Source organism: Lithohypha guttulata (genome assembly GCF_036872675.1).
Source record: "Lithohypha guttulata strain CCFEE 5908 chromosome Unknown scaffold_11, whole genome shotgun sequence".
In the NCBI taxonomy this organism is placed as follows: Eukaryota; Fungi; Ascomycota; class Eurotiomycetes; order Chaetothyriales; family Trichomeriaceae; genus Lithohypha; species Lithohypha guttulata.
Window position 1 is genome coordinate 292245 of NW_027042760.1, and position 27948 is coordinate 320192.

A 27948-nucleotide genomic window follows, 5' to 3' on the forward strand; every position below is an offset into this window, starting at 1 on the left:
GAGGCTCGATCGCTTATCCTTGGAACAAACGACAACAGCTAGTTCAATGCTCATGTGAAGACGTGACTTTGCCACGACGCGGGGCACCTCAAGCACTCATCCGTGTAGCGTGACTTAATTTGAGTCTCGCAGAGTATTACGCTGCAGATCTTTCGAGGTCGCGAATGACGTTGGTCGAACGCGAGATCGACCAAATTCACCTCGGTTCACTCTCAGGGCACAAGCTTCTTATTCGTTCCCACTCAAGTCCGGGGCAACCATCGAGCTCACACTAAGCTCGATCCCCTGCGCCGGTTCTAGAACCTTGGTTTGCATAATCTGCCAAGCTAGCGACGCTAGAGACCTCGATTTTGAAATGGAGTCTGAACCTGGGGTGTGGAGAGATTTGGGAGGACACGACCCCTTGGTATATGTTAAGCATCTCCTAACATTCTTTCATCCTCCAAGTCGCATCCTCATCTTAACACGAGCGACACCCATAAGTCTTTTCATACGGTTCAATCAGTCACGAGCCTACCACATCTTATCCAGGATGGCGTCCTACGACGAGAAGGTCCATGACGCAGGACAACTGGAGAGACCCTCCTCTGGCATTTCCGACCGCCACAACAATGCTGTCATCGATGAATTCTCTTTGGAGGAGAAGAAGAAACTTATTCGAAGAATCGATAAGCGACTCGTCTTAACACTCGGCTTCATGTACTGCGTGTCATTGATGGATCGGACAAATACGGGTGTTGCAGTCGTCGCAGGTATGGGTGTGGACTTAGTGTTCATTGGTTCCAGATACAGTATCATGGTCTTGGTCTTCTTCCTTACCTATGTGTTCCTCCAACCTCCAGCTACTGTCATCCTGCGAAAAGTCGGTCCCCGAATATTCCTACCCCTCATCGTCATCCTCTGGGGTCTCACCACGATCGGCATTGGTTTCGTCAGGGTATGGACTGACCTCCTCCCACTTCGACTCCTCCTCGGTGTCTTTGAGGCTGGATTCTTCCCAGGTTGTGCCTACTTGCTCTCCTGCTGGTACCCACGCTATGAACTTCAAAAGCGAAATGCTGTGTTCTATCTCATTGGTAGCATGTCGTCAGCGTTCTCTGGTATCCTCGCTTACGGCTTCTCTGAACTCGCGGGCAAGGGTGTAGGCGCTGACTGGATGGGCTACCACTTTGGTCCGACCCGAGCGAACCCTACGGCCCCGAGATATTTTGGTCCTGGTCTTTCCGGTTGGCGGTGGATCTTTATTTTACAGGGTGCTCTTACAATTTTTGTTGGAATGATTGGCTGGTATTTCATCGTCGACTTCCCAGAGCTCGCCGCCAAAAAGAGCTTCTTTGGCGCGAACTTCCTTAACGAGCGAGAAGCTGCATTCGTCGTTGCAAGGATCGAGAAGGATCGCCACGATGCGATTCCCGAGGCATTTGCTGTGGGGAAATACCTAAAGCATGCCCTCGACCTCAAAGTATGGGGTTTCGCCACGCTCTTTATGTGTTCCACGACCATTTCATACGCCATTGCTTTCTTCCTCCCCATTATCCTCAACGAGGGAATGGGATTCGGTCGCGCTGCGTCACAGTGCTTAATCGCACCACCATACGTCCTCGCCGCCATCGTCATGTTTGCTTTCGCCTGGTATGGCGATAAGTGGCATATCAGATCTCCTTTTATACTCGCAAATGGTGTTCTTGCGCTTGTCGGCCTGCCACTAATGGGTTTCGTCGAGAACGTTGGAGCTCGATACTTTGGCGTCTTTCTTGCTACCACTGCTGCTAACGCAAATATCCCTTGCGTCCTGACGTGGCAAGCGAATAACATCCGTGGTCAGTGGAAGCGAGCTCTCTGCTCTGCCACCCTTGTTGGTGCTGGCGGTATCGGTGGTATCATCGGCTCTACAGTCTTTAGGACGCAGGACAGCCCAGAGTATATACCGGGCATTACTGCTTGTATGGTGGCTGCTGCAGTAATCGTTATTGTTACGCTGCTCCTGGACCTGAAATTCTCACGAGCTAACAAGAGAGCCGCTGCTGGTGGAAAGGTAATTGAGGGTCTCGAAGGATTCAGATATACCTTGTAGATTGTTGATGGTGCTCGGCAAAGAGAGTTGCTAATGATCGGACAATATTATACCTTCAACAGTTGTTCTGCTCGCACATGCCCTGTGTGGTGAACAGTCTATCCTATGGCGCAATCCGTCCACCCTGTAGTCTTTGAGCTGCCACCTTGTTCAGCCTTCAGAAACTTGTGTGTCCCCAAGAACTTTACCGATGACTGTTGGACCAGATGCAGTCATCGAGACGCAGACTCTCCAGCCTGTGGCACCCAATGCAGACGGCGCTGATCAATATCGTATCGACATTTGGAGCAGCAGCAAGGACTACAAATTCGAGTTGCAGACTGGAAGAGATGCATGGATCGCGGACTTAGAAGGATTCTTGGTGCATCACTTCCAGCTGTTCGACTATGAAACCTTCCGTGGCATTACGTGGGAAAATCTATTGGTGTACCCTCGCACACGAGTGCTGGCTGTATTATCACGCAAGTTCCCAGGCCTATGTCAGCCGAAGCCAAGCTCATCGGAGGACTTCACAGTGGCAATAGTACATACTCTTGAACGCCTTCTCTGCCTGTGGAGCCAGGTTGTAATCGGGATGGGTCAGACAGCCTTGCCTCCTGAAGCTGTTGACGATCTTCTCCCTGTCTGCTTGAGAGTTCGGATCGCGAGAGCCAAGATCGAGAATCTTTCTGTACTGGCGCGGCTGACAGGCCAGCACCCTGTTCATCGCTTCAATCTGGGCTGGCGTCGGCGCAGATCGCTTGCCTTGGTCATCTTCTGCTTCCGTAGACGCGGTTGATTCCACATCTGCTTCGGGCTTCGATTGAGTGGATAGAGCGCTGTCTTGTGAACCATCCTCGGCGATGGAAGACGACTGGGCTGACTCCTGCAACTGACGTTCTTTGTCGGCGTCCAGACGAGCTTGCTCAGGCCCTGGCGTGAACAAGCCGTGCTCACGGTGACTTGTATCTCGACGATGGCCTTCAGCTTTCGTTGTTGAAGCCATTGTATTTGTGCAGCAAAGGATAGTAAGTGAGGGTATGACTCAGGGCCAGGGCTTGCAACAGCGATGCAACGACACGTCAACAGGTTGTGTGAATTCCACCTCTTCGTCCAGGGATCCTGCGTCTTTTATATATCTTTGGCCGCATGTTTCGACCTTTGTGGCAGGGGGAATTGGGACTCAGAAGTGGGATTATCTTGCAGACGGTCGATTTCTGAAAGGTCGCTTTCTGACAGGAACGTTTTGGGAGGAAGGTTTCGTTCTAGGAGAATAGGGTCAATTCTGAGGACGAGGACCAGTTCTGAGGATAAGGCAATTGAGACAAGCACGTTGTACGGTAATACTATACTGTAGACAGATATGCCACGGATTAGCTTGTCAAATTTTGTAGTATTGTTCGCCTGCAGATTGCTTCCACGAAGAGACAAAACTCGGATTCCTCAGCTGCAAATCATGCGAAGCTGTTGCCGGCATTTGTCACATGGTAGATCCTACGTCATTCTGTAGAGACGCGTCAAACAAAGAGTCTTGCATGCAAAGGATGAGTGAACAAAGAAACAGCCGGAGGAGCAGACACTCGGGTAGTAACTAGGACCACCGCGCTTTCCGATCACATCTCCTTCTTGCGATAGCTCATATGTGCATGCTTTATGCAGTGTCCTGATCGCAGGACTCAAGTTGTGGCCGGCAGCCACACTCCTTCCGGGCGTTGGCCTCAGACCTGCAGCACATTCACATCGGTCGGCACTTTACCCGCCGATGAGGAAACGTCCGGAAGCAATGACAATGCCCAACATGGAACGTTACGAATGGATCGGTTACAAGTTTTTCGTCAAAACGCTCATGGGCACAAGCGAGAAGTCCAGCGGGACAATAGAACAATGGTAATGGCTTCGTTCGTCGAAGGCCAATGGATAATCTAAGTGCCAGACACGAGATGCGGCAGATTCGCGACATTTACCTTAGGGACGTGGACATCTGTAGCACAATCTGTACTGGTAATATGCCTGCCTTATCCACTAATGTAGCAGTAGCACCTAAATTCCCAAATTCCGCGGCAGATTCAGCCTCCACGCGCAAGAAGGCAAGGGATGTCAAGAGCTAGATGATGCCGTCCGGGTCGAGTGTGGCAGCCTCAAATTGGAAGCACGGCTGCCAAGTTTGATTAAACACTATAGCTAGAGTGACCGTGACGTCCTTGACGTGCTCATGTATAGAGTTCATCTGTCTTGGTATCATCCGGTCCTGATATGCTTGATACCTTCCTCGCTGGCGCGGCATCGACGCAGCTCTTTTAGTTGAACTTGCCCTTGGAGAATTTTCCTGTGCCATCCTTGTACACATGGACCGAAGTCACTCTGACATCGTTGTTATCATAAAGAACCATTGAAACGTGTTCTTTTGGATCTTTGGATTTGTGGGGTTCACCTCTAGATGAGCATATTAATCACTGGTGAATTGTGACAAGATCCGCCACTTACTTGACTTTTGCGACCTCGATTGTGGGAAGCTTAGTGTTGTTCTCGATGCACTGTCTAGCAGCTGTCTCCCAGGCTGTGTCTTTGCTTGTGCCGTCCCACAAAAACGTAATTAGAGCTCGTGCAGCGGACGAAAATTGGCGAGACATTCTCGATCAGGTCAAATGATGGAGATTCTCAGATGTACTAAGACGTACTAGTATGACAGACGTACTTGTAGCCATCTCAATATTTTAGATGGGCCATGTAGTACGAGGTATCGTTCATCTATCGCTCTCAGTGCTGAAACGCGTATGTGATAGTCAGGTACTTAAAAATAGCGACCTCATGCGCGCGCTTGCCATTTCAGCCACTCCTACTTAATGCATGGAACGCACGTGTGAACGAGTTCTAGTTCCGGCAAATCAGCATAGGCGTGTCAATTAGTCACCTTCGAGCACATGATTGCATATTGGGCAAAACAATTCCTACATCTCGCCCTTGGATCTGTAACCTTCGCCTGAGGACCCTTTTAGATCCGAAAATGCTCGGAGCTCGGAGAGGCTCTTCGCAATGGTCCACCTATCACTATACTAACAGGCTACATTCAAATCTGGCAACAAGACAACAAAGAGCAACAACGACAGTTGCTGAACTCATAGAAGAAGAGACGCTTCCCAGATACCGTCCAGAGAACTACTATCCTGTGTCCATTGGCCAAGTATTGAGCGACAGGTACAAGGTATTAGCGAAACTAGGATTCGGTGGAGGATCTACTACTTGGCTTGCGCAGGATATAACGAGGTACCGCCAATTCAAAATGTCACCCTGCAGTTTTAACAATTTCTTAGGTGGAAAATCCAGAAAAACCGATTTGTCACCATCAAGATCCTGACGAGGGGTGCGCTTGACCGCCACTCTGCATCCTCTGAGTTAGCACTTTCGGAATGGATTGCCAAAGCAGATCCGAAGCATGAAGGGTTGCGTTATGTAAGGACTGTTCTGGAGTCGTTCGAAGCTCAAAGCCAGTTTGGAGCACATCTATGTCTCGTATATGTGCCCATGCGAGAAACCCTGTCAACCTTCCAACGCCGTATGAAAAACGAATGCATACCCGGCAATCTCATGAAGCCCTTGCTTAAGTTTCTGTTGACTGGACTCGATTATTTGCACACTGTGTGTCATATCATCCATACGGGTATTTTAACGTAGAATTTATTGGACTGAAATTGTGCTAAGACGTCCAGATCTCAAGCCTGACAACATTTTACTTGGAATTGAAGACGAGGAAATAATAAGCGAGCTTATCAAGGAGGAAGAAAAGGATCCCACACCAGCGAAACTTTACGACAACCGATGCATCTATGCTCATCGTAATTTTGGAAATCTAAGAGGCCCTCCAGGGCGTCCTAAGATCGCAGACTTCGGACTTGCCGTTAGGTCACCCGATGATGGCACGTATAATCACCCGATCCAGCCTGACCTCCTACAAGCCCCAGAAGTGATTTTACGCGCGGGCTGGTCATACAGCGCTGATATATGGAATCTTGGTGTAATGGTATGTGCTGCTCAACATGGGCTATGCCTGTCTTGCCAACTAACAGATGACAGATTTGGGACCTATTGGAAGGTCGATCGCTCTTTGGTGCGTCAGATCCAGAAACGAATACATACTCAGCCGGGTTGCATCTCGACGAGATGATATCATTATTTGGCCCGCCACCAAAGCAGCTTCTTCTCCGAGGAGGGTCAGCGACTTCCTATTTCACTTCAGATGGTAGGGTTCACGCTTCTAGGCATGACCAATGTTACTAATATGGTCAAAGGCAATCCGGTTAACAGAGAAACCCAAGAAGCTCGTGGTACAGGTCTAGAATCTACCATTACCACGCTTTTCGGTGAGGACAAAGAACTCTTCCTTGATTTTGTCACGAGAATGCTTCAATGGTTGCCGGAAAACCGTCCAACAGCCAGAGAACTACTTAAAGATCCATGGCTGTGTTCATGAGTATTGCGTAATCTTAAAGGTTGTGTATTACAGCCAGTCGAAGTTGTCAACGTGCAACAAGTTACGCAAGAGCTCTCAACTGCGTAGGATGTATCATCACATCTAACGACACCTCGCTGACTTCCACAATGATGAATTGAGTTCCTTCTCTAGATGGAGTCTGAAAGAGACATGTTTCACTCTCATCTGCCAGCGTTATTATGACCCTACCACTGGTGTTTCATTGTTGCAGGTTGGTGTGTTGTACGTCACCGATACTGACAGCGCCACCTTATCCGTTGCTAGGTTCCATAATGGACTCGGGCGTCGTGTTTCAGATAAAGCATTATATCAAAAACGAGGAATAGACGGACAGCCACAAGCTGGTCGTGACTGAATTTCTGAAGGACACGAGGACAAAGAAACAGGATGACCAGACAGCCGCAGCCAGTTCAATCTCAAATTTGGCTGAAGTCATCCCATTCTAGAACCATACGGACAGCTTTCGGTGCCTTGAGAGCCAGGGCAGTCGATACATCTATCGGAGTGCTTCATTGCCGCACTTAAGAGTGACGTTAATGGTGCCGGGCGTAAGTAATGGCGAGCTGCGTCTTTCCGATCCCTCAGATCCCTCCAAGTGCTACTACTCTTTGCTGTTCTGCAGGTGCGTCGTCCAGTCGAAGAACGTCGCGGGTAGCATCAGTTTCCGCAGTACGACCAATGTGATCCACAATCCCCGAAAATTCGCCAATGAGTAGGGTTGACTATCAATACCGAGGATCGATAGAGTTTGTCACTCGCCCCTACAGAGCTTAGTTCGGGACAGGAAAGTAACAAGTTCGATGCCAACTTCGTGGGGACACAGGACGTCTTCGAAATTCGGATTGGTGGAGCACATGAACTCAAAAAGACTGGCTCTGTCTGGAGCTATCCAAGTGCTTTTTGACCTGCGACTTTCAAGGTGATCTGCTTCTTGCAATAGACACAAGCAACGACTGTAGTGGTAATCTTCAAAAAGCAAGGAGTTTATTATACCCATATCTTTCTATACGTATGATAGTCGAGATCTTCGACTCTTTCCAACTTCCTCCTTTTCTACTAAACTCGGTCAACGGTGCTGGATGCCAAAGTATTTCTCACAACCATCGGTGGGTCACAGAGAGTTGGTTTCTGCTGTGATATTGCGCTAAATTCTTCTGGCGGCTTGAAATCGGGGTTGTGTTGGTGAGCCCGTAGATACCCACGGCCACATTCCTGGATCTGTGACATCGCGTGTTAGAAACAGTGTATGCAGACGACATACGCAGCGTGTAAAGGAGTAGTGCAAGATTCAGGTAGTGGACTTTTCGCTGAAGACGACATCGGAGTAGAGTAGGGGATCGTAAGTTAGTACATAACACCAAGCCCCCCAGCTGGCAATGCAGATCTTCATATGCTCCGCGCAAAGCGCGTGGTGACGGAATATCTTGCACTAGGTCAAAATTGGTTTAGCCTTTGCCCTGGCTGGGTCGTGTTGTTTTCGACCCTTCCTTTGATGCAGACAAGGCCTCAGCCAACCCACGCTGCAACGATGGCCTTTCTCACGAAAGAAGATGAGGACTTCATCAAGAGATACCCTCTCAAGATTGATCACGATGTCTTCAGTGCTGCATTCGAAGACAGCAGTACAGCAGCACGTCATGCGTTGCCGGAGCACACGGCCCTGCTAAGCCGCCGAGATGCCATATCGAACCTCCTGGCGACCCTCTTAACACATCCAGTGGCACGACGTCTCAAATGTCTACAGCAGCCTGTGAATGCCAAACTCGCGACGATCTATGCACAAACGCAGTCTGAGACCTCCGACCTCTCTCCTTTTACCCCTCTCACGAAACTCGCAGCCACCAAAGCCAGCGACCTCGAGATCTGGCGTGTGGTTTTGCAACTCATTGCCGACCTCTCTCGAGTCACACCTCCAAGAAGTAGCATTCCTCCATCGTTCTCAGGGACACCCCTCCGACGATCATCAGCCTCCTTTCGAGACTCGAATCAGAAACGAAAAGAACTGCGCAGAGACATCGAGATCGAACTGAGTGGGCCGACCTACATCGACGTGCCAGAATTCATCACCAAATACTTCGAGAACAAGACATGGTCAGAGCAGGTGGAAAAGATCCTAGAAAAGCTTCCTCGAGACGACCCACTGCAAGGGTTTCCCGATACATTGAAACCGGATGAGGTCGACTTCTGGGCGTGGTTGGATGCGTTCCAAGAACAATACCTGGGAGACGCACCTAACAGATTCTACCGAGCAATGAGCAAGAGTGAGATCGCTGGTGCCACAGGCGAACGCCAGCTCGACGTTCTCCTCAAACCCCGAGCCGCTCCTTCTGGGAAGGTACATCATCTTGCGGACTGTTCGATGGTGGGTGAACTCACCACGTCCGATACAAATGTGTGGAAATCCAAGTTTGCTCAGTTGGCCACCTACATGCGGGACGTGTTTTCTGCCCAACCAACACGACGTTTCGTCCACGGGTTTCTGGTCTTCGGCGTGCAAATGCAACTCTGGGTGTTCGACCGATCTGGGGCGTATGGCTCCCCCAAGTTTAATATTCGCCAGGAGCCACAGCAATTCGTTCGGGTGCTGGCAGGGTACGCCTTGATGACCGCAGAAGAGCTGGGTCTCGACACATTCGTGCGACGTGATCGTCTGTACCCTTCGGTCACGTTGTCAGATCCTGTGACAGGCAAGGATTGCGAGTTCCAGTTGGAAGATGACCCGTTCTTCAAACAACCGGCCATCGCGTGTCGAGGGACAACGTGTTTCCGCACTACGGACGGCAAACATGTCGTCAAGTTCTCGTGGAGAGCCGACAAGCAGCAATCGGAGGTCGATCACCTGAGAAAGGCTCAAGGCATTAGAGGCGTCCCTACGTTGGCAGGAGCGACTACAATCACGACAATCAATGAATTACGCAGCGGTCTCAAGATCAGAAAGCTTCGCGATCTGGGACATACAGTGTACGAGAAATCTGTGGGTGCATCACAATTGTCCTTTACCAGTCAATCTGCCCAACAGTTGGAGAGTCTCAGCGTCAGTGGCACCAAACGCAAGACCAGCCAACAGGGCGGAAGTCCTCCCAAAAGATCACGCTCCAACAGTCTGCGATCCAACTTAGGTCGAGAAGTCCAGCCTAACCAACTTGAACAGCCACGGGTGTCGACCATGCCACCACCTCATTCACCACAGCACAATCGAGTGTTGACCTGTCTTGCTATTGCTCCAGCTGGGCGTCCGCTGCAAGACTTTGCTAACGTACGCGAAGTGTTGAAAGCCTTTCGAGACGCGATAAATGCACATAGGGAACTGTACAAACGGAAGATCCTGCACCGAGATGTGTCGTATGGCAACATCATCTTGACCGATCCTGACCAGAACGATGGCTGCTCGGGCATGCTAATCGATTATGATCTCGCGGTACAGATTGGCGCAGATGGCAGGAACGAGACAAGCGGGGAGAAAAACATGACCGGCACACTGGAATATATGGCCATCGAGATTTTGGAAGGCGCTGTACGCAAGGAGACGGCTGGCATCGACCACACCTATCGCCACGACCTCGAGTCGTTCTTCTACGTCTTTCTCGCCCTTTGTATCCGGTATGGGTGGAAAGAAGGGACCAAACCCGAGCGAGATGTGTTGCGAAACTGGTACGATGCCAGCTACGGCCTGATCGCTCGAACAAAGCGCGGAGACATGGACGTTGATGGTTTTGAGGTTTCCTTGCTTAGCAATTTCTCGCCCACCTTCGATGGTGCTAAAGAATTGGCCAGGACGTTGCGCAATACCTTATTTGGAAAAGGCGCGTTATACACCAAAGCACCGACTGACCCCGAGACCCTCTACAAGCCCATCATTGCAGCTTTTGAGAACGCAATTCAAGCTCTCGACGGGTGAGACAGATATAAACCATGAGGAGCGTTTTGACTGACCTGTGAGAAGCGGTAAAGAAACCAAGCACGAGCCTACCTCGACCGTCCACCACGATTCCGAGCCATTGCTTGGTCACAAGAGAAAAGCAGTCAGCGATGAGTCAAACATTCGAAAGAGGCGGAAAAAAAGGCACAAACGCCTGCCACATACAGAGGTCACTGAAAATCTACTATGCTGTTAGTCAGGAGATGGAAGCAAAGATACACAGGCAAGCACGACGTTGCAAGCTGTTAAAACAGGAATTGCTTTGAGTTTCAAGAGTCGGGCACGTTTCTTAGTAAGAAGCGAAAGGCTTATTCCAGCCTTTTCGAGAGCGAAGAGGTAGGGAGGGAGCAGTAAAGGCCGAATACATAGCTGAGAAAAGTTATTTATTCGCTTTGCGGCGATCTTCAAAACTAGCTGAAGGGCAAAACTTGCTCAGTACTGCTGCTAACAAAGAGCAGAAGGATTCCTCATCTTCTTAGGCAGGGCAACGTCACTCGACGCTCCGATTCTGAAGCTCTTGTATGCTGAATCGCAATTTGCACAATACAAGCTGCTCACAATTAAAATTAGTACAGGTCAGCCACAATATGTCACCACTCACCAACAAAGATCGCCCGAGGACGTTTTAGGCACAGATCTCGTAGAAGTCCTGCATTCCGTGCAATATCGCTGGCTAGGTACACAAGTTTGGTGACAGAACACCTGTTCCTCAATCCACAGTGTATCTCCCAGGTCCATCTTTTGACCACAGGTACATGTTTCGTTGTAGCTGAAAGATGGCTGGTTGGGCAGTTTGGGTTTTTTGGCAAGCCTGATCGTACGACGGAGGCAGGTTTTGTTAGTTGGTTCTGCCATGGATTCGCACAGTCCCGTAGAATGTCAACCATCACTGATATACATGAACCTGTGCATTTATACTGTGGCTGTGAAAGAACGGGTTAGTAAGGATACGGCACCTGCTTGTGCGCTTGCATCGACACCACTGAACACATTGTTTGGAGGCTTGCAGTGCCGGACAGCGTAGCAACGTGTTTACAAGGACAACCAGTATGTGTTGTCGGAGAAACTTTCATGAATCATAGAAACCTCGACTGTCGCTTTTCGTATTAATTGCTAGCCCGGTTTCGTTAAGGTCTAATGTGGCAGGACGCTCTCCAAATCGACTGCGAAGTGGACTAGTGGTAAAGCTTCACTGGATCGCCCGGGTGAGCACACGCGCGCCCACTTTTAGCTGACTTCCTTTCACCTGTTCGTAGCGGACACTGCATTGATTTTGATCTTGCACGGTTAGCTGCATTTTGTCGCCTGTAGGAAACGCGGGTAACTAGGTCGCAGCCAACCAGGATGTTTGCACATCCGCATTTCTACAGGTCAAGGACGAGTACAAACGCCTGGCCATTCAGTCCGAGATCATGGTCGATGCCAACGAGTTTAGCAAGGTCTACCCCGGCTATGCTCGCCTCATGACCCGACGGGTGGAAGCGGAATACATATTCCCCCAGGTCACCCAGTCTCATCGGGTCATAGATCGCAGTCTTGATCCCACAGCCTTGACTGACGACGAGCTCATGGGGTGTCCACCGACAGTGCTCGGATGTGGTCTAGGACTCAATTTTTAGGGTTGGTCAGCCCTGATTGCGTGAGTACCTGACAAATGCTGACCATTTGGTATCCAGGCGGGTTTGTCGTCAACCACATTCATCCTGTTCAGTGGCCTTCTGATTCGCTTGGACAAGTTGCCATCCACACGGTATCAAGACCACTTTGATGAGCATGACTCAACAGTACTTCACTTCGCCTCGAGGTGGGCCAGCTGCAACTCAAGAGACAGGCACAGTCCGCTGTGGTATTCACATTTTGCTGCAGTGAGTCTTTCTCTCTTTTTTGTTTCCTTCACTTCGATGGATCGTTGATATCGTCGAACCTGAGTCTCTACCTGACCGAATTCCAACCACGCCGAGGACAACTTCTGGGTCAGACGCCGCACTGGCTGCTTCACCGGTACAGCGAGAGCGTGTTGAGCACGTGGTTAATCTCCTATGCTCGAGTTTGCTGACTAGTTGCCCAATCAGACTACAAAGCATGGACTTGTGATGTCAGATTCTTGGCACAGCATTCGCTTGCCTTGGCGAGGTCATGTACGTATGTCGAATTCTCAAGACACATTTAGGACAGACGAACTGCACGTCGTCTGGGAAGTTACGTTGTGTTGTGCTCTGTCCCGCGTTCATGAACTGGAGGACTCGGTCGAGTACAATGGGATCGACTTCCTGCAGAACATTTTTCCCTTCTAGCGACTCCTACAGACATCAGCAATGGGGGGACGATTTCGTACAGTAACCTCCCGTTCACCTGTGATCGTGGATCGCACAGTCAATTGAAGAAGCCAGAGAGGGGACAAGCGACCGATTTAAGGACGGTCCATAATCGATCGCTACCGCTCTAATCAGGTGCGTTCGTGATTACATATTCTGTTCTGGAAACCTACTCGCAATTGAAGAACAGTACAGTTTGTCGACTGAAGAGATATCAGCGATTATGTTCGGCTAAGTAAACAGAAGACAAACTAAGGGAAGTAATCGAACCTCCACTCAGTACAACGTTGTACCTAGTTAAAGTGTTACGAACATGACCACATGGTGGCGATGTCTGAAGATATAGGCAGGTTAGGCGAGGAAGCCTAGCACGTGGAAATAAGGGTCACAGGTCACGTGAGCTGCAGAGTGCTCAGCGTGATCAGACGTGATCAGTAGGATCAGTACTGATCACACTGATCAGAGACAATCATACTGATCAAGATGTAATGGCTGACTTCTACATAGATACGTATCTCCTATGTAGTTCCTGTAGCTTCGTAGTCAACCTAAGTTATACACACACCCCTACCTATGTATCGACTCGCTCTGTATTGAATACTCATTTATCGCTATTGCCATCCAAGTCTTAACGAGTATAAACCCCTTTAAGGATTTAACTTGTACACTTACGTGTCATTGGATACTAGTTCTCCACTAGAGGCTTGCCTCATAACATAAAGGCTGGAAAAGCATAGACTTTGGATGAACAAGTTTCACTAGAGACTGAAGGTTGGAATACTGACTGTCCAGCTGACGGTAACATGCATCCCACCATGTGTGGTGGCAGTTTTCGTGCCGATGTTTTTGGCCATAGCCCAGGAGCTCAAGAAGTCGAATTTCGGGACTAACACGTTTCAAAGGACTATATTTTATCACCATGGTGGTGTCAGAATATGACATAGTAACCTTGAAAGGGCTCACCTGAGCGCTTCTGTAGACTCGCAATGCCGACGGATATGCCTTTCTCTTGCGTGGTTGCGTGATCTGTCGAGCATACTATGACCTGCAGCACGTCTTCTGCGGCGGTGATCATCTCAAGGTCGACCCTGTATAGACGTTCAATAGGGTCGTTTCGCAATATAGTTGAGCGATGCTGTTCGAGGGTATCCTTAGTAGCACTGTTGTTAATGGTATTAAAGTCGTGGGACATTTTGAAAACTCGTGAAGTAAAGATAGATGGGGGAAGAAGGCCGGGCGCGCGATACTATAGCATGCACAAGGATAATGGGAAGAAGTAAACAAGCGATTGAGAGACGAAGACTGCGAATGGTTCCGTGTGCTTCGATGAATAACAAGTTGTATGGCTACATTAGCTATATCAATACAGTAAGTAACCATCGAGATGGTGATTTTTCTCTTTCGTTGTTACACGAGTTTTGTTTCACTGCCGATCGAGCTAGAGTCTAGGTTGGCGGCAAACCGTGTTTGGGCGCCAATGCAGGCGCACAATTGCATGCCGAATCAGCCATTCTCCACGAACACCAAGGGTCGTTACCTTCATCCAGAACCTCCAGTCACGTAAATCTGCACCGTTGGCGGGTCCAGGTCAATGGCGGGTTGCTGTGCTATCAGAATCTGCCATGGTTCATTCCTCCATATATCTCGGCCGCGCCACGCTTCCACACCAGCTACGGTATTGATGAAATGCGACTTGATATCCAAGGCCCTGAAGATCGTATAGGGAACGATATCAAAGATGTAGAACAGCCATAACATGGGGCAAGGTATCAATGGACTATGCGACAAGATTGTGTAACTGAGCGACCACCTCTGCATCTATATGCCTCGAAATTACAGTCTGAGTAAGAACGACAAGCTCCTTCGCCGCTTTTACGAGCCCCTGCTTCTCTTGAACGTCCTTGATTCCTTTCGCGGAAGGCGGCAACCTGACTTCGTGATCGAACGTGGTCTCCAGACACGAGATAAACTCTGGCGCAATTTCCTGGATCAATTGTCGTTTCTCTGCGACGCAGAAAAGGGTGGAGATACAGTGACTGCCATTGCGGCTGAACACACAGCAGTAGGAACCATCTTTTGACTGGCATCAAACTCTGATGCACAAACACGTGCGAAAGTTCACGTGAGATGGATCTTGTCTCAGCTGATTAGGCTTTACGAGACAACTGAAGAGGAAGCGGCGAAGGTCCAAGAAGACATTACCAACCGGTGCATCGAATTCGGCTTCCGCAGAGTTAGGACTTACGCAGTCAACCTGGTCAAGGATATCGAAAAAATACCAGGCAGCAAGTCGGCAGAAGCTAGTGAAGGTTTGTGTAACGACATTTGGTACTAACTACACTGTATTGATTCCTTATACATGAAGCAGTTGGCAAGCACGATTTAGAAGATGGGCCATTTCAGACCGAGAGAGGATCTACCAGATCTCCGTTGCAAGTCTCAAAATCGATAAGCAGAATGCAGGTAGGATGTTCTCGTTGAAGCGACCGAGTTGCGGCGAGCTGAAAAAGAGTTTCCAGAATTCAGTCACTACGAAAAGAGACGCTGGTTCAAAATTAAATAGCTTCAGCTGAGAGGGGCCGTCCACTTAAGGGCTGGGCTCGAGAAGGACGTTACGCTAAATACCTGCCTACCTAGGTACTTATTTTAGGTAGGCCTAGATTGATTAAAGTTTCTTGGCTCGGTGAGATTCCGCGTCACCTGCTCATGGTACGGCGTCAAGCCGCTTTAGCTTATCGTCAGACGCGGAATAAAGTTCGCAATACACACGCGAATCATGCACACGCGATGACACTTTGTCTCGTCCGCTTGTGCCAAAAACGTGGTACGTCTTGCTTTTATTCATCGATTCCAGATACTTGCATGGAATAGTGATGGGTGCAGTCGTAGCTGAAACAGGGTTCTTATCCCGGAATGCAGCAAACTCTACGTGATAATGAACAACAAGAATGGTTTGTTCGTTGTTATCTGGTCGATCGAATCAAATCTAGCTTCTGCAACTGCGGTCAATCATTAGCTGAAGTGTAGTGTTCGCCAAATGTGGAAATTCATCAGCGCGCCAAGATTTTAGGCGAGGGTCGATGTTGTTGTGGCTGAACCTGAAATGTTGTGGACAGAAGCGGAGTCAGTTGTTGATATAACTATCGCAGCAGCAGCACCAGAGTGGAACAATGTCGACCAAGGCCATTGTTGAGTCCTGTTGTACGGCGAATCGACAAACACTCTGTCATCCAAGTCAATCCACCGCCTCATTGACTGATACTCAATATTTTCTTGTCCCGAACCTTCACGAAGAATCGTACTTCGACGCAAAACCCCTGATTTCGGAGAACAGCGAAGATGCTTGAGGGAAGCTCTATCGCAGCTATTCTAACAGGCATTCTCGCCTTGATAGGCGCGCTTGCTACTGCTTACATGTCCTCATGGAATGCACAGCGAACCCAGGAGCGCGAGAATAAAAAGGCCCTTGCTCAATACTCAGCGCCTCTCCTCATTGCGGCTTGGGATTTGGCTAATTGGTTCAATGATATACTCAATGAGGATAATTATTCTCCCGAACGATGTGAAGCGTACGGCAATGGATGGAGTAGCACGTTTACATCATATCTGCTTGGCCAGTATTTCGCTGGCGTCCATGTACTTAGGATAAACACGCAGTTTCTTGCCAATATCAGGGGTGAAAACGCACGTTTGTTGAAGAAGATGCTTTGGAAGATACAGGACGAGTTCGCAACTATGCAATATGCGGATCGAGCCAGCATAGAAATGCGCTGGGCCGAGAATGACATGTTAGCTGTGCAGGAAGAGATGACGGAGGCATATAGTGCTGGCGATGAAAAGAAAGAGAATGTCCGGGTAATCGGTTGGGTTGAGTTTCAGAAGAAGTACGAGGAGAAAGTACCAGTCGAGCAGGAAGACAAGGAGGAAACCGTTGAGCAAGAGCATCAGGAGGAAGAGGAGGATACCAGCAATTGGTCGAGGCTAAAAACTATCTTCTCCTGGTACGAGGACGAGTTCCAACGGATCATCTTTCGCCGATTCGAGCATCTCTATTCGACAGAATTTAAAACATCCCGAAATCCTCAAAGGAATCCAGTACAGATATGGGCAACCCTCGTCAATTCAGAGCGCAATAAAAGAGAAGACCGAAGAATTATAGAGGATGAGAAATTAAGGTCAGGGAATGGTAGAGTGATTCCAGATTACCGGGTTCGACGTCTTCAGCACCTTCTGGTCGATCTGGTCGAATTATTGGATGAAGTGTCTACAGTGAGTCTGGATCGTCCAAGTCGGAAGTGGAGAGTGACAAGAAAGGAGCCTGGCTTCCGTTGCGATTGTCGGGACACAGTTTGCAACCCGGCACAGGGTGACTTCATAGAGCGACAATTTGGTGGTACGGTATGGAGAGCGCCGTCAGGTGACCTGACTATCCAGGTGAGATAAGTATCTATCCCTGGTCCTAGAAATCGCACATCGAGTTGGGATTCACTCGATATTGGTACTTTGTCGAGAGTATCGCGTCGTCTGGATCCTACACCACCGCTCAACAACACGGACAGCCCACTCGTGTGATCCCCAGCCAAGCCTGTACTTTTTGATTGGCATTAATGCATGCGTTCAGTGCTCGTCTTACGGGCTCTCAATGATTTCACGCACTTTCAAGGAGTTCATCGAGACCAGTCGAATGCATTTCCATCATCCGTTATGGGTACAGACTGAGTGGTCGTCGTCGTCGTTGTTGGAATCGTGGTAGTCTATCTACAGTTAGCACAAAGAAGGTGTAGCTGGTTCGTTTGAGGGCTGACAGTGGTGGCCGGGGTAGTGGTTGTAGTTCTGGTTGTCTGAGAGTTCCTTAGCGTGCATTCACAAAGCAAAGACTTGTCAGGTTATCTATACGGTGCTGGTGGTACGTGATCCAATGCAGGAGCAGAAGGTGGATGCAACGGAATTGGCTGCTGACACAAGGCTCGAGAACAACAAGGCCTTCGGGTCAGCAGTAGTAGTCCTGCTTGTCGTAGTCTTCGTCGTGCTGGTTGACCGAGTTGTAGTAGTTGTTGAAGGTCGTGTAGTGGTTGTGAATGACCTTCGTGTCGTTGTCGTCGATACTATCGATCGTGTCGTACTTCTGGTCGTGGTTGTTATGACAGCTACTCTTGCTGCGCCTGATGATGCGTCTATTTGAGGCAATGCTTCACGTTTCTTTTTCTCCGTAGGGACGCTTGATGGTGGATACTTGGATGCACAATAGCTTTGTGCTGGGGCATAAGCACTAAGAGGAGCAAGCACAGCATAAATGCCACTATCGCAGGTACCTGCGATAGCCACAGAGGCACAAAAGCTGGAGAGAACGACGCTGAGTTTCATGTTGGCTGGAAAGATGGCAATGAAGATCTTTCTCCTTGATCTACCGGCTACCGATCTATATACCTGATCTACTTGAGCTAAGACCTACGAATTCTGTTAGTGCTCGAAGCAATCCCAACGGGTATAACCTGAGTGTCCTCGCTCATATCGGACGCTTCTTCACCAGATCCCACCTACGCGAGGGGATGTGAAGGCTACTGAGTGTGCTGTGTGTTGACCAGTGATGGCGCTACATTACTAGTCGGTGCCTCTGCATGGTGCTCCCTGGATGTGGTACGAGCTGCGTGCAACCTTACAGCAGAACACCGAACCAGATCTTGCAGTCTTTGATCGGACGAGGCCGAGAATTCATCTCTCTGATAGGGTCGCACCACCGAACATACGACGGAATCGCTTTTCGACGGGTAAAGGACGGTCTGGCCCGAAAGTCAGTTCAGTCTAAGATCATGATCGACGCGGACCAATTTCGCAAGACGATCCCAGGCTATGCACGTATCATCACCAAGAAAACGGAAGAAGGCCTCTTTTCTGACATCGTTACGACGCAGCAACGCGTGACGAAATGGGAGATGGATCTAGCCAACCTGCCGGAGGACAAGCTTGTCCTGTGTCCTCCCACGGCACTGGGTTTCAATCTCAATGACAAGTTTTGGGGTGAGTGTACCCCGACGCTGGTTGCGCATTGCTAGATGTTGACACTTTGCCATAGGCGAGTACGCGATCGATCATGTTCAGAGTATCGAACCGTCTCCGGCACTCTTTGACCACTTGTCCATCCCCATCAGCATGAAGAACACCATCAGATCTCTGACTCGTGGTCATCTGAGCCCAGTCAAGGGTGGAAAATGGTCAGGCTCGAGCATGAGTGTTGCAGGAAGTGGTACAAGGATATTGCTCCAGTGAGATTCCACGACTCTTGGGGTTCGCCACCGTGCACGCTGACGATAGTAGTGGACCACCAGGCGTGGGAAAGACTCTCACCGCCGAGGCTCTGTCCGAAATCCACCGACGACCTCTCTACTCGGTGAGTGATCGTGCTACCGCTCTTGCCAAGTGAGGCTGACGATCCAGGTCTCTGCTGGAGAACTCAGTTCGGACGCGGGAGAACTAGATCCCCAACTCACCAATATCTTCCGGGTGGCGAGCGCGTGGAATGCCATTCTCTTGATAGACGAAGCGGACGTCTTTCTCCAGAGACGTGCTGAGCTGACTCTGGAACGGAACCGACTGGTGGCAGTCTTCCTCCGAAAGTTGGAACACTTCGATGGCATTCTGATCTTGACCACCAATCTGGTCGATCATTTTGACGGTGCTATCCTCGATCGCATGCACTTGCAGATGCAATACCACCCGCTCGGCAGAGCCGCCAAAAAAGAAGTCCTCACCGGCTTTCTCACAAGCCTTTGTGGGGAAGATGGGTTATTCAACTTTGGTGCAGACTATCTGGACCGATTTGCTTGTATGAATGTTAATGGTCGTCAGGTAGGTGCGCTGAACAACGTCAATGTGCTGAATACCCTAACGGTGCTAGATCAAGAACATTGTGTCCATCGCCCATACGCTTTCCCGGAGAGGACGAGGAAGAACTGTCCTATCTCCACATCGACCACGCCCTGGAAGCCACGGGTCTGCGTTTGCCCCAAAGCGCTGACGAGCCGCTTGACCTGTACGACTGAGTGTGCACATGCGGGACGGCTTCGAGCTTCGACGATCAGAGAGTCACGAGCCAAAAGTACGTTGGAGGACGTTCGAACCAGGTATAAGTAAAGCGTAGGCAGGCAAAACTTGGTTTCGATAATGGTTTCGTCGACCATGAAATATAAATATCGCCTAATTCATTGAGAATATAGGGTGCTGAAACAACAGGTACTTTCAGGAGAGGCATCGGCTAGTACTGCTAGTGTGGGAATGTTTCGGCGACTTATCGTTCTCTTGCCGTACAACACTATTATAGACTGTGACCATCGGATGTGAAAATATAAGATCATCATTACCCACAGTCCTACAAGATCCCCGTGTCATGTTTGAGAAGGTCTTGTAAAGCACCACACGGAGTTGTGGGTTGCAAGCAAGACTCGTGGAGGCAGTAAAGCTCTACAAGTGAAAACAGGTGGTCTCCATGCTGGGACCATCGATGGGCTTATCTGCTATGCATGAAAGCACAAGTCAATGGTATCAAACACGATACGGTGGATATACAGCTTATGGACATGTTCGTGGCAGGTAAAGCTGGACGATGCAGCCTGTTCCTCTAATTGCCCTTGAGGTATGTCGAACCCTGGTATTAAAAGATGTCTTACTCGCGTTACCTTAATAGGGCTATTACGCCTACTATAATCTCTGTAAGGACGACCCTAAAACCCTAATCGGCGTCGTAGAGCTAGCCGAGACCTTAGGTATCCTTAACTGCTACTAACGACGATTAGCCTTGGCCTGACTGGCGTAGGTATATAACCTAAGATATAAGGAGTCCGGTAAGAAGGTTAGCGTGGTGCGTAAGACGGATAAAGCGGCTGCTTACGAGACGATGATCGAGTCAGTCTAGGGATATCCCTTTCCCGCCGAGCATGGTGGGACGCCTAAGACGAAGAACGGGGTGATTAACTGTTACGAATCTAGCCTTGTTACAGCCTGTCATTCCAGGCTTCCCGGCACTGACCGCATTCAGACCAATCACAGCGGGCATATCCTAATCTGGTTAGACTATGCCCTGTGAGCTCTGCGTGCCCTGCTGGCTCTGTCCCACAGAGCGCACAGGGCCACCAGTCATTACAGAGCATTACGATTATATATACGACTCTAGATAGCCACTCTCTGATAAGACTCTCCGTAGTCAACCTAAGTTATATACTCACCCCCACTAGTCACCACTAGTGTCCAGCCTCAGTATATGCCAGTTATCAGATTCCTTGTTATACTACTAACAGTACTAACCATTAGAGATCCACTCAGCCTTCTCGTCCCCATACGAGTCAAGTTCAAAGGAGATATCTAACATTAACGCGAAGACGACCGCTGCGGTTTGTATCTATTTTCAGCTCGTACGCTTTATATTTCGGTATATATACTTATTGCTAAGATTACCGGAGATAACCGGTACCAACTAGTAATTATCCAGTAGGCCTATAAAGACCTGGGCCTAAAGTACTAACACCTAGATCTCCTCTTATAGATCTTCCTTTACCTAATACGGAAATTAATCCCTTATCCCTCAGGGGAATACAGAGGTAAAAAGGGGTAATGAGGGTAAAGCTATAGGTATATAGTGTCACGATGCTCCTTCACTCTTAGGGCAGAACCTAAGGAGGTCAGAATGCAAGGCGTTGGTTTAGCAGTTAGTACGTGTTTGGGGACAGTCAGCAGGATGAGCAAGGTGGAATGCTCAAGGGGGTTGAGTAAGGTGATTGAGATTGATTACGGAGTCAGTAACCAGACTGACGGTGCTATGAAATGACTTGTATATCTGTGCCATAGATTCAATGTTCCCCAATGTTGAACAATGCTGCATTGTATCAACATGGCCCACATTGATCTTTCCTGATTGGTTGCCTTGGCGGCGTGTGGTGTCCTTGTGTCGTCTGCTGGGGCCCGGCCTACCTTCCTCCTGTTGGTCCGGCCGCATCTCAGGTCGTGACAGATAGTACCTAAACTGGATATGAGAGCGATCTTGAAAGCGATGTATTACTCCCACTGCTTATACCTGTACCTTCTGAAAACTTATCGGGGTACACTTAGACGACTATGCTCTCAAACTTACGTTTAGTTCACGTCACATCACCTCTCTCTCTCTCTCTCTCTCTCTCTGTCGCCGTCAGAATCACCGCCAGAATCATTACGTGCTCCATCAATAAAGACGTAGAATGTTCTTAAGGCGGCTTGTTTCCTTTCTCGTGATTCCGCATCATCCTCAACAGGGTCTAAACGCAAAGTGATAATGTGAGGGTTTTAGAGCCGTAGGAACAAAGGGTCCGAATTCGTTCATAGGATTGGGAGACATCTCAAGAATCCCAGAGAACATGTTTGTGGCTTGGGCATTCGGGATCGGCATATTACCTGTCAGCCCCAGCGAAATATGCATGAGATCAAGAGCCTCGTTTAGCCCGGCTCGAATATGCTATTCATCTTCAGCAATATACTTCGAATTCTGATCTGAACTTACCCTTAATCGCTCAGTCAATCCTACAGTGCTGTTGCTGCCGCGTCCTACTTCCTCAGGAAGTAGAATATCCCTTGAGGCACTCGTTGTATGCGATACCAAATCCAAAATTCTTACACATCCGAATAGGACATTGTGTAGATCATATCCTTGGGAATGTAGATCTTTCAAATATGACACAAATTGACCAAGTACGTCAACATTCGACTGCGCGTCCGGACTTGTTGGGCAATCAAGTACTGATGCAACAAGAACCAGATACGCTGGTAATGTGTATTGAAGCAATTGCCTAGTCACATCAGCATAGATTAACTTTAAACCCTGAGGCCGCTTACCAGAGCTGTGGGAGTGCCAGAGAGGTTACATGCTGCATCAGAAAAATCGCAGCACGAGCGCCATTCACCGGAGTTGGCGATGACCATGACATGGTCAAAACATCGCGTGTAGAATAAAGAGACTTCGCGATTTCTGAACGCATGTCGGCACGACTGTCGCAGTGTGCTATCGATGCATGGAGTTTGTATGCTGTTGCATAGTAAGCAAGATGTAGATGTACTGTCGACGAGTCGAGATCGGATTCGGACAGGACAATGTTTGTCATCGGTCGAAGGACGATAGGCAGCCCAGACTTCCAATCTTCGAGCTGATGATCTAATCGTGCTATTCTCTTGAAGAACTCAGCAGGGTTCTGTCCCAACATCTTCACGCGCCGCCGTACTAACGTAAGAATCTTCGATTGAATGATGGAGAGTTGGGCCATATATCTGAAAAGATTTTGGTTAGTTGAGCCTATGTGGCCCACACCAACTGAAGGAATTTCGCTTGGAAGCTCAATTTCGATTTCATCGTCGTCCAACGGCACAGAAACTCCACATTTCATAGCTACATTGTTACTGACAACATGGACCGACCAGAACACTCGTCTGTGCCTTTCAGCCTCTGCAATGTTCATGTTAGGATATGAATCACGATTGTGCAAGCCGATTATCTGGGCCAGATGAGCAGCTGTGGCGATCAAGCTAGAAGTAGCTCGTGCATCTCCAGTCCCTTGCATGAACATAGCCATGATAAGGACCGCTTGGCATGCAACCAGGTCCCTCCCCTGGATGACGAGTTGTGGGAAAACGGAAAAGGCATTTTTGAAGTAGGTCCACGACATTGGGAAAAGACCATTGGTGGCGCTGCTCGCAGCCTTCCACTGCACGCTCATCGCGAGAAGAGCGTTTACCAAAGCCCAACGAGCTTGGTTCTGGTGACAGTTGTCCAATCCAGCGGCATATTGTTCGTCCATCATCTCAAGCATTGATGTAGTATCCAATAGTGGCCAAAACTTGCCAATCTCATCGAGCGCATTTTCGACAAACTGCCTGGCGAAGACCTCTGGAGGGAGCGGACTGAAGACTGCTTGTGGGAAGCATCTTTGGTCTTGCTGAGCCCTGAGAACTGAGAACAAGGCTTGGTTAGGGAACATGGTTCCTATCCAAGCTCGGGGAGCATGCGGACCATACCCGTTGTGGTTTTCGATATCTGCGTAATACGGATTGGAGACCGAGCTGGGTCTTTGAGCTTCTATGTATGTGCGCTGATGCTCGTCATGAGGTTTTGTGACCACGACTGAGTCACAGACGTTGAACTCCTGCGGCTGCCTCCGATTAGTCACACAACTTCAGTGAAACGACTAGCACTAAGTGCTACGTAAGTAGAGCTCACGCCGGCGTCATCTCCCACAGCTTCCTCATGAGCGTTGTGGGCACTATTTTCTCGTAGGACTGATTCAACACTTTTCAGCCGTTCTTCAAGCAGCTCAATATGCTGTTTGCTTGTGAAGTAATAGATTCAGCAGCGAACCTTAGCTGAAACCTCCAAATACAACGCTTACCTTCGGCCGGCTCCCCTAGACTTACGTCGAGTGTATTGACATGCTTGGTTTCGTTGTTGACAATTGTGACAACTTGGCACTGCACCGTCGCATCGGGCCCTTCGATGCCTGCACCGAAGGCAGGCCTGGCGACGCACGGTCAGTGAAGCTTCATGGACATCACCATACCTCTGCTCACATTGAAGGTCCGTTTGGTGCTCGTGTCCTGAGAGCTCGATTGCTCAGGACCATCGGCAGTCATCTCATGACTCCGGAGACGGTCTTGAGCTAATTTCATAGACAACAAGATGTATGATCATCTCGCGGCGTACTTGTGGCTTGACGCGTAAATCGTGCTTGCTATTTAGAACTAGATAAGATCCTCAAGGCCTGTTGTAGTCGACGAGTGGTACTAACCTCTTCGAGAAGAATTTGGCCCGTGCGATGACATTTGCATTCTCCAACGTCTCCCCTCTCATGCGCCAAGACGTGCACGGATATAGTTTGCATCCGTCGATCCACCCAGATGACTCGCCTACGCTAACTTTAGTCAGCACTTTCAGTCAGAAAATTCCACCTAGTTCCAGAATAGGTTGTTCAACGTGCATGATTATTGATACATGTCGATTAAAGTGGACTACGATTCGCACCGCCACCATCACAGAAGCCGGATTGACACGTATGTCTGTGATTGACCAAAGTTCATTTGCCAACATTCGAAGTGGCTGACCGCTTTTCCCCAAAAGGCGCATTGAGCCACAGCCATGCAAGTCGCATAGCAGCACACTAAGTACCGATCGTACATAAAAAGGTCCGTTCTCGCATCTATTCTTTGCGTTCAACACCACTCTCACTTATCGCTAATAGAAGATTGTTCCTCGGTCGCTTTCACATACAAACAGCAAAGTTGAATCCATCACAGACATGGCACTTGATGGTAAACGTGATCTCGCTGGAAAGCATTTCGCCTTCTTTGGAGGAACAGCTGGTATCGGACAGGCTGCCGCAGAAGTATTGGCTGGACGGGGCGCAAACATTGCCGTTGTTGGTCGCAGTAAGGAAGCAGGTGATGCTACGGTTCAAACCCTTCAGAGCAAGGGCGCAGCTTCAGCTATCTTTATTCAGGGCGATCTGGCCACTGCGAAGGGAGCAAGCGACACCGCCGCCAAAGTCCAGCAATGGAGTGGCATACTGGACGGTATAGTGCACTCTGCTATGAGTGCTTTCAGTGGAAAGGAAATCACATCTGATGGACTGGAATTCGCATTTGCGTTACAGTACGAGGCACGAGTTATAATCGACGCGCTACTTTTAGATAATCTCGCGGCGTCCAGAGATGGAAGAATCGTGCATATTGCAGGAGCTGTTCCTGCTTCTATGATGCCGGATCTTGATGACTTACAATTCGAGAAATCAAAGTTTAGCTTCTGGAAAGCTATTCTTGGAACGCACAACTTAGGCTTTATGTTTATTCAAGAGGCTCGTCAGAAGTGGGGGAACCGACCCATCTCCATTACTGCTGTTTGTGTTGGGTCCACCAAAACAAAAGCTATGGCGGATCCAAAAATGCCATTTTTGATGAGAGTAATGGGTTACTTCGGCACAACGCCTGACATTTCAGCAAGGAATGTTGTGAACATCATGACTGCAACTACAATTCCACAAGCTGATAGGTTTGGTATCATGTGGGATCCGAAAAAGACAAAGATCACTGAGCCGGCATTCCCAAAGGACAAAGCGGAGAAGCTATGGAAAACGACCAAGAACATTGCTGAACAACGAGGAGTGACGCTTACAGCTTTTTGATTTACTGTTGTACAATTCTGATGTTTTGAGGCGAATAGGAGGAGTGCGGTTGGTCTTTGGCATTTCGATGTGATTCAACACTGTAACGAAAGTGCAGTCGACGAACATGTGCAAAGCTAGGAGGCACAGTTTTTAACTTACATCATGGAACGTGCACCCCTCGTGGCTTAAAATCAATATTTTTACGTCGAGAGCGTTCTGCAATCTACGGTAGTGTCTTCTATGGGATACTTGGGCAGTGCCCTATTGTGCAACTCACTCATGGACGAGGACATCTCTTTATCCGTACGAGTTACCCCTTCTCCGTGAAGCGTCCTCATTTACTCTTGTATGGATTGCAGACATATCTAGGTACGGTGAACTGCAGGTCGGACTCGTGAAATAGCTTGGCGTAGATCATACAAACTACCACGAGTAGTCCCGATCTTGCCAGAGCCGTTTGGCCTCAGGTTGGGTCAGCTCCTGGCGTTGCCGTGCCACAGTGGTTTTATTGGTAGGTATCTCCTGAGAAAATCTTTGCTCCCAGCAATCAGCAGGACCTAGCTTCTTATTGTGAAGGCTATCCATCTTTCCCCAACAACGGAAAGCTCCGTTTACATAAGCTTACTAAAAGAGTAGACTCAGACCGTACATCGGGCTGACGGAAATTGGTAGCCCGACTTGATCGCCATTTCCCTCACACGCTCCAAACATGCAGACTTCAATTAGTCCTCACAAATCTGGAGGACCCTCGGATCCATTTGAATCCGTTACGAGTCCCCGCATCGGAACGATTTTGTATCCGCTCACTGTTATATGTGCGTAAGTAGACACAGATTGGTGAAAGATTACTTATTATCCCTCAATTACTTCTGATTCAAGAACACAACTGTTTAATTGTAAAGATACAACATTTCGGATACTTGTTCTGAAATGGCCATTGTTGCAGTTGCAGGAGGAAGCGGCAAGCTCGGTCGTGCTATTGTCGATGGCATCAAGGCCGCTGGCAACTTCGAAGTCCTCGTTCTCGCACGCAAGGCAAGTAAACAAAAGATACACTTTGAGGATTGATAGCTAACTTCGAACCTCGATAGGCCGATGAAGAAAAATCAAAGCAGATAGGTGCTCGAATTGTCGAAACGGACTATAGCAGCCCTGATGCTATTGCGGCTGTCCTCGAAAAAAACAACGTCCATGTTGTCGTGTCGGCTTTGAGTAGCCAGTCTCCGCCTGAGCAAGAATTCAATCTGCTCAAGGGAGCGGACAAGTCATCGGTGACCAAGAGATATATCCCAAGTATTTGGGGCATCCGTTACACTGAAGAGTGAGCCCAACACGATGTGTTCTCTGAACTTCTTCATAGACTGAGACTAATGACTTCCAGGATTGCTTCGTACTTCCCTCCTGCTGCCACCAAGCTGAGTTTTCTCAGTGCGTTGCAAGCTACCTCGCTCGATTGGACGGCTGTGTACAATGGATATTTCCTCGATTACTATGGTGCACCCAAAGTGAAGACGTACATGCCCCCTATGGCGCTTGTTGTTGATTTGGCCAACAACTTCGCAGCGATCCCCGGCTCCGGAGACGTGCCAGTTGTCTTCACGCACACCTTTGATGTTGGCCACTTTACGGCTGCCCTACTGACCAAGGATAAATGGGAGAAAGAGTCATACATTATTGGCGATAAAGTAACATTGAACGAATTCGTCAAACTTGGAGAGGAGGTTAAGAAGACCAAGTTCACCATTGAGCACGATCCGATTGAGAAGTTGAAGACTGGTCAGATCACGGAACTACCATCGCACCCTCCTTTCTACCCATACTTTCCCAAACAGATGCTTCAAGGAATGTTTGCGGCTTTTGGCAACATGTTCGAGAATGGAGTCTTCGATCTGAAACCTAGTCACACCTTGAACCAGGACTTCCCTGAAATAAAGCCCAAGACTGTCAAAGCTCTGATCACTGAGGCCTATGGAGCGTAAGACAAGCGCGCAGATTGACGAGCAGCA

General features: G+C 49.0%; 10 protein-coding genes across 10 annotated transcripts; 7 read left to right on the forward strand and 3 right to left on the reverse strand.

The window, feature by feature from the left end:
- Nucleotides 1–532: 532 nt before the first annotated feature.
- On the forward strand, nt 533–2074 carry LTR64_008695 (uncharacterized protein; the record flags this gene model as incomplete). Its single annotated transcript, XM_064903005.1, has 2 exons — nt 533–752; nt 843–2074. The coding sequence occupies 2 exons, from the start codon at nt 533–535 to the stop codon at nt 2072–2074; spliced, it is 1452 nt and encodes a 483-aa protein (XP_064750657.1).
- Nucleotides 2075–2570: 496 nt separating this feature from the next.
- HLJ1_2 (Chaperone protein dnaJ) lies at nt 2571–3059 on the reverse strand (the record flags this gene model as incomplete). The annotated part of the gene is made up of 1 exon (XM_064903006.1): nt 2571–3059. The coding sequence occupies one exon, from the start codon at nt 3057–3059 to the stop codon at nt 2571–2573; it is 489 nt and encodes a 162-aa protein (XP_064750658.1).
- A 1291-nt stretch (nt 3060–4350) lies between these two features.
- On the reverse strand, nt 4351–4683 carry LTR64_008697 (uncharacterized protein; the record flags this gene model as incomplete). Its single annotated transcript, XM_064903007.1, has 2 exons — nt 4351–4486; nt 4538–4683. The coding sequence occupies 2 exons, from the start codon at nt 4681–4683 to the stop codon at nt 4351–4353; spliced, it is 282 nt and encodes a 93-aa protein (XP_064750659.1).
- Nucleotides 4684–5608: 925 nt separating this feature from the next.
- Nucleotides 5609–6521, forward strand: LTR64_008698 (uncharacterized protein; the record flags this gene model as incomplete). Its single annotated transcript, XM_064903008.1, has 4 exons — nt 5609–5711; nt 5761–6071; nt 6125–6290; nt 6340–6521. The coding sequence occupies 4 exons, from the start codon at nt 5609–5611 to the stop codon at nt 6519–6521; spliced, it is 762 nt and encodes a 253-aa protein (XP_064750660.1).
- Nucleotides 6522–8070: 1549 nt separating this feature from the next.
- On the forward strand, nt 8071–10440 carry LTR64_008699 (uncharacterized protein; the record flags this gene model as incomplete). The annotated part of the gene is made up of 2 exons (XM_064903009.1): nt 8071–8841; nt 8878–10440. The coding sequence occupies 2 exons, from the start codon at nt 8071–8073 to the stop codon at nt 10438–10440; spliced, it is 2334 nt and encodes a 777-aa protein (XP_064750661.1).
- A 5675-nt stretch (nt 10441–16115) lies between these two features.
- Nucleotides 16116–17374, forward strand: LTR64_008700 (uncharacterized protein; the record flags this gene model as incomplete). Its single annotated transcript, XM_064903010.1, has 2 exons — nt 16116–17045; nt 17240–17374. 2 exons carry the CDS (start codon nt 16116–16118, stop codon nt 17372–17374), a joined length of 1065 nt encoding a protein of 354 aa, XP_064750662.1.
- Nucleotides 17375–18394: 1020 nt separating this feature from the next.
- Nucleotides 18395–19791, forward strand: LTR64_008701 (uncharacterized protein; the record flags this gene model as incomplete). Its single annotated transcript, XM_064903011.1, has 5 exons — nt 18395–18794; nt 18850–18988; nt 19041–19164; nt 19212–19622; nt 19672–19791. 5 exons carry the CDS (start codon nt 18395–18397, stop codon nt 19789–19791), a joined length of 1194 nt encoding a protein of 397 aa, XP_064750663.1.
- A 2836-nt stretch (nt 19792–22627) lies between these two features.
- LTR64_008702 (uncharacterized protein) lies at nt 22628–24633 on the reverse strand (the record flags this gene model as incomplete). Its single annotated transcript, XM_064903012.1, has 4 exons — nt 22628–23938; nt 24007–24089; nt 24176–24300; nt 24572–24633. The coding sequence occupies 4 exons, from the start codon at nt 24631–24633 to the stop codon at nt 22628–22630; spliced, it is 1581 nt and encodes a 526-aa protein (XP_064750664.1).
- Nucleotides 24634–25078: 445 nt separating this feature from the next.
- On the forward strand, nt 25079–25960 carry LTR64_008703 (uncharacterized protein; the record flags this gene model as incomplete). The annotated part of the gene is made up of 1 exon (XM_064903013.1): nt 25079–25960. One exon carries the CDS (start codon nt 25079–25081, stop codon nt 25958–25960), a length of 882 nt encoding a protein of 293 aa, XP_064750665.1.
- Nucleotides 25961–26872: 912 nt separating this feature from the next.
- Nucleotides 26873–27921, forward strand: LTR64_008704 (uncharacterized protein; the record flags this gene model as incomplete). The annotated part of the gene is made up of 3 exons (XM_064903014.1): nt 26873–26981; nt 27062–27263; nt 27324–27921. The coding sequence occupies 3 exons, from the start codon at nt 26873–26875 to the stop codon at nt 27919–27921; spliced, it is 909 nt and encodes a 302-aa protein (XP_064750666.1).
- Nucleotides 27922–27948: the final 27 nt, after the last annotated feature.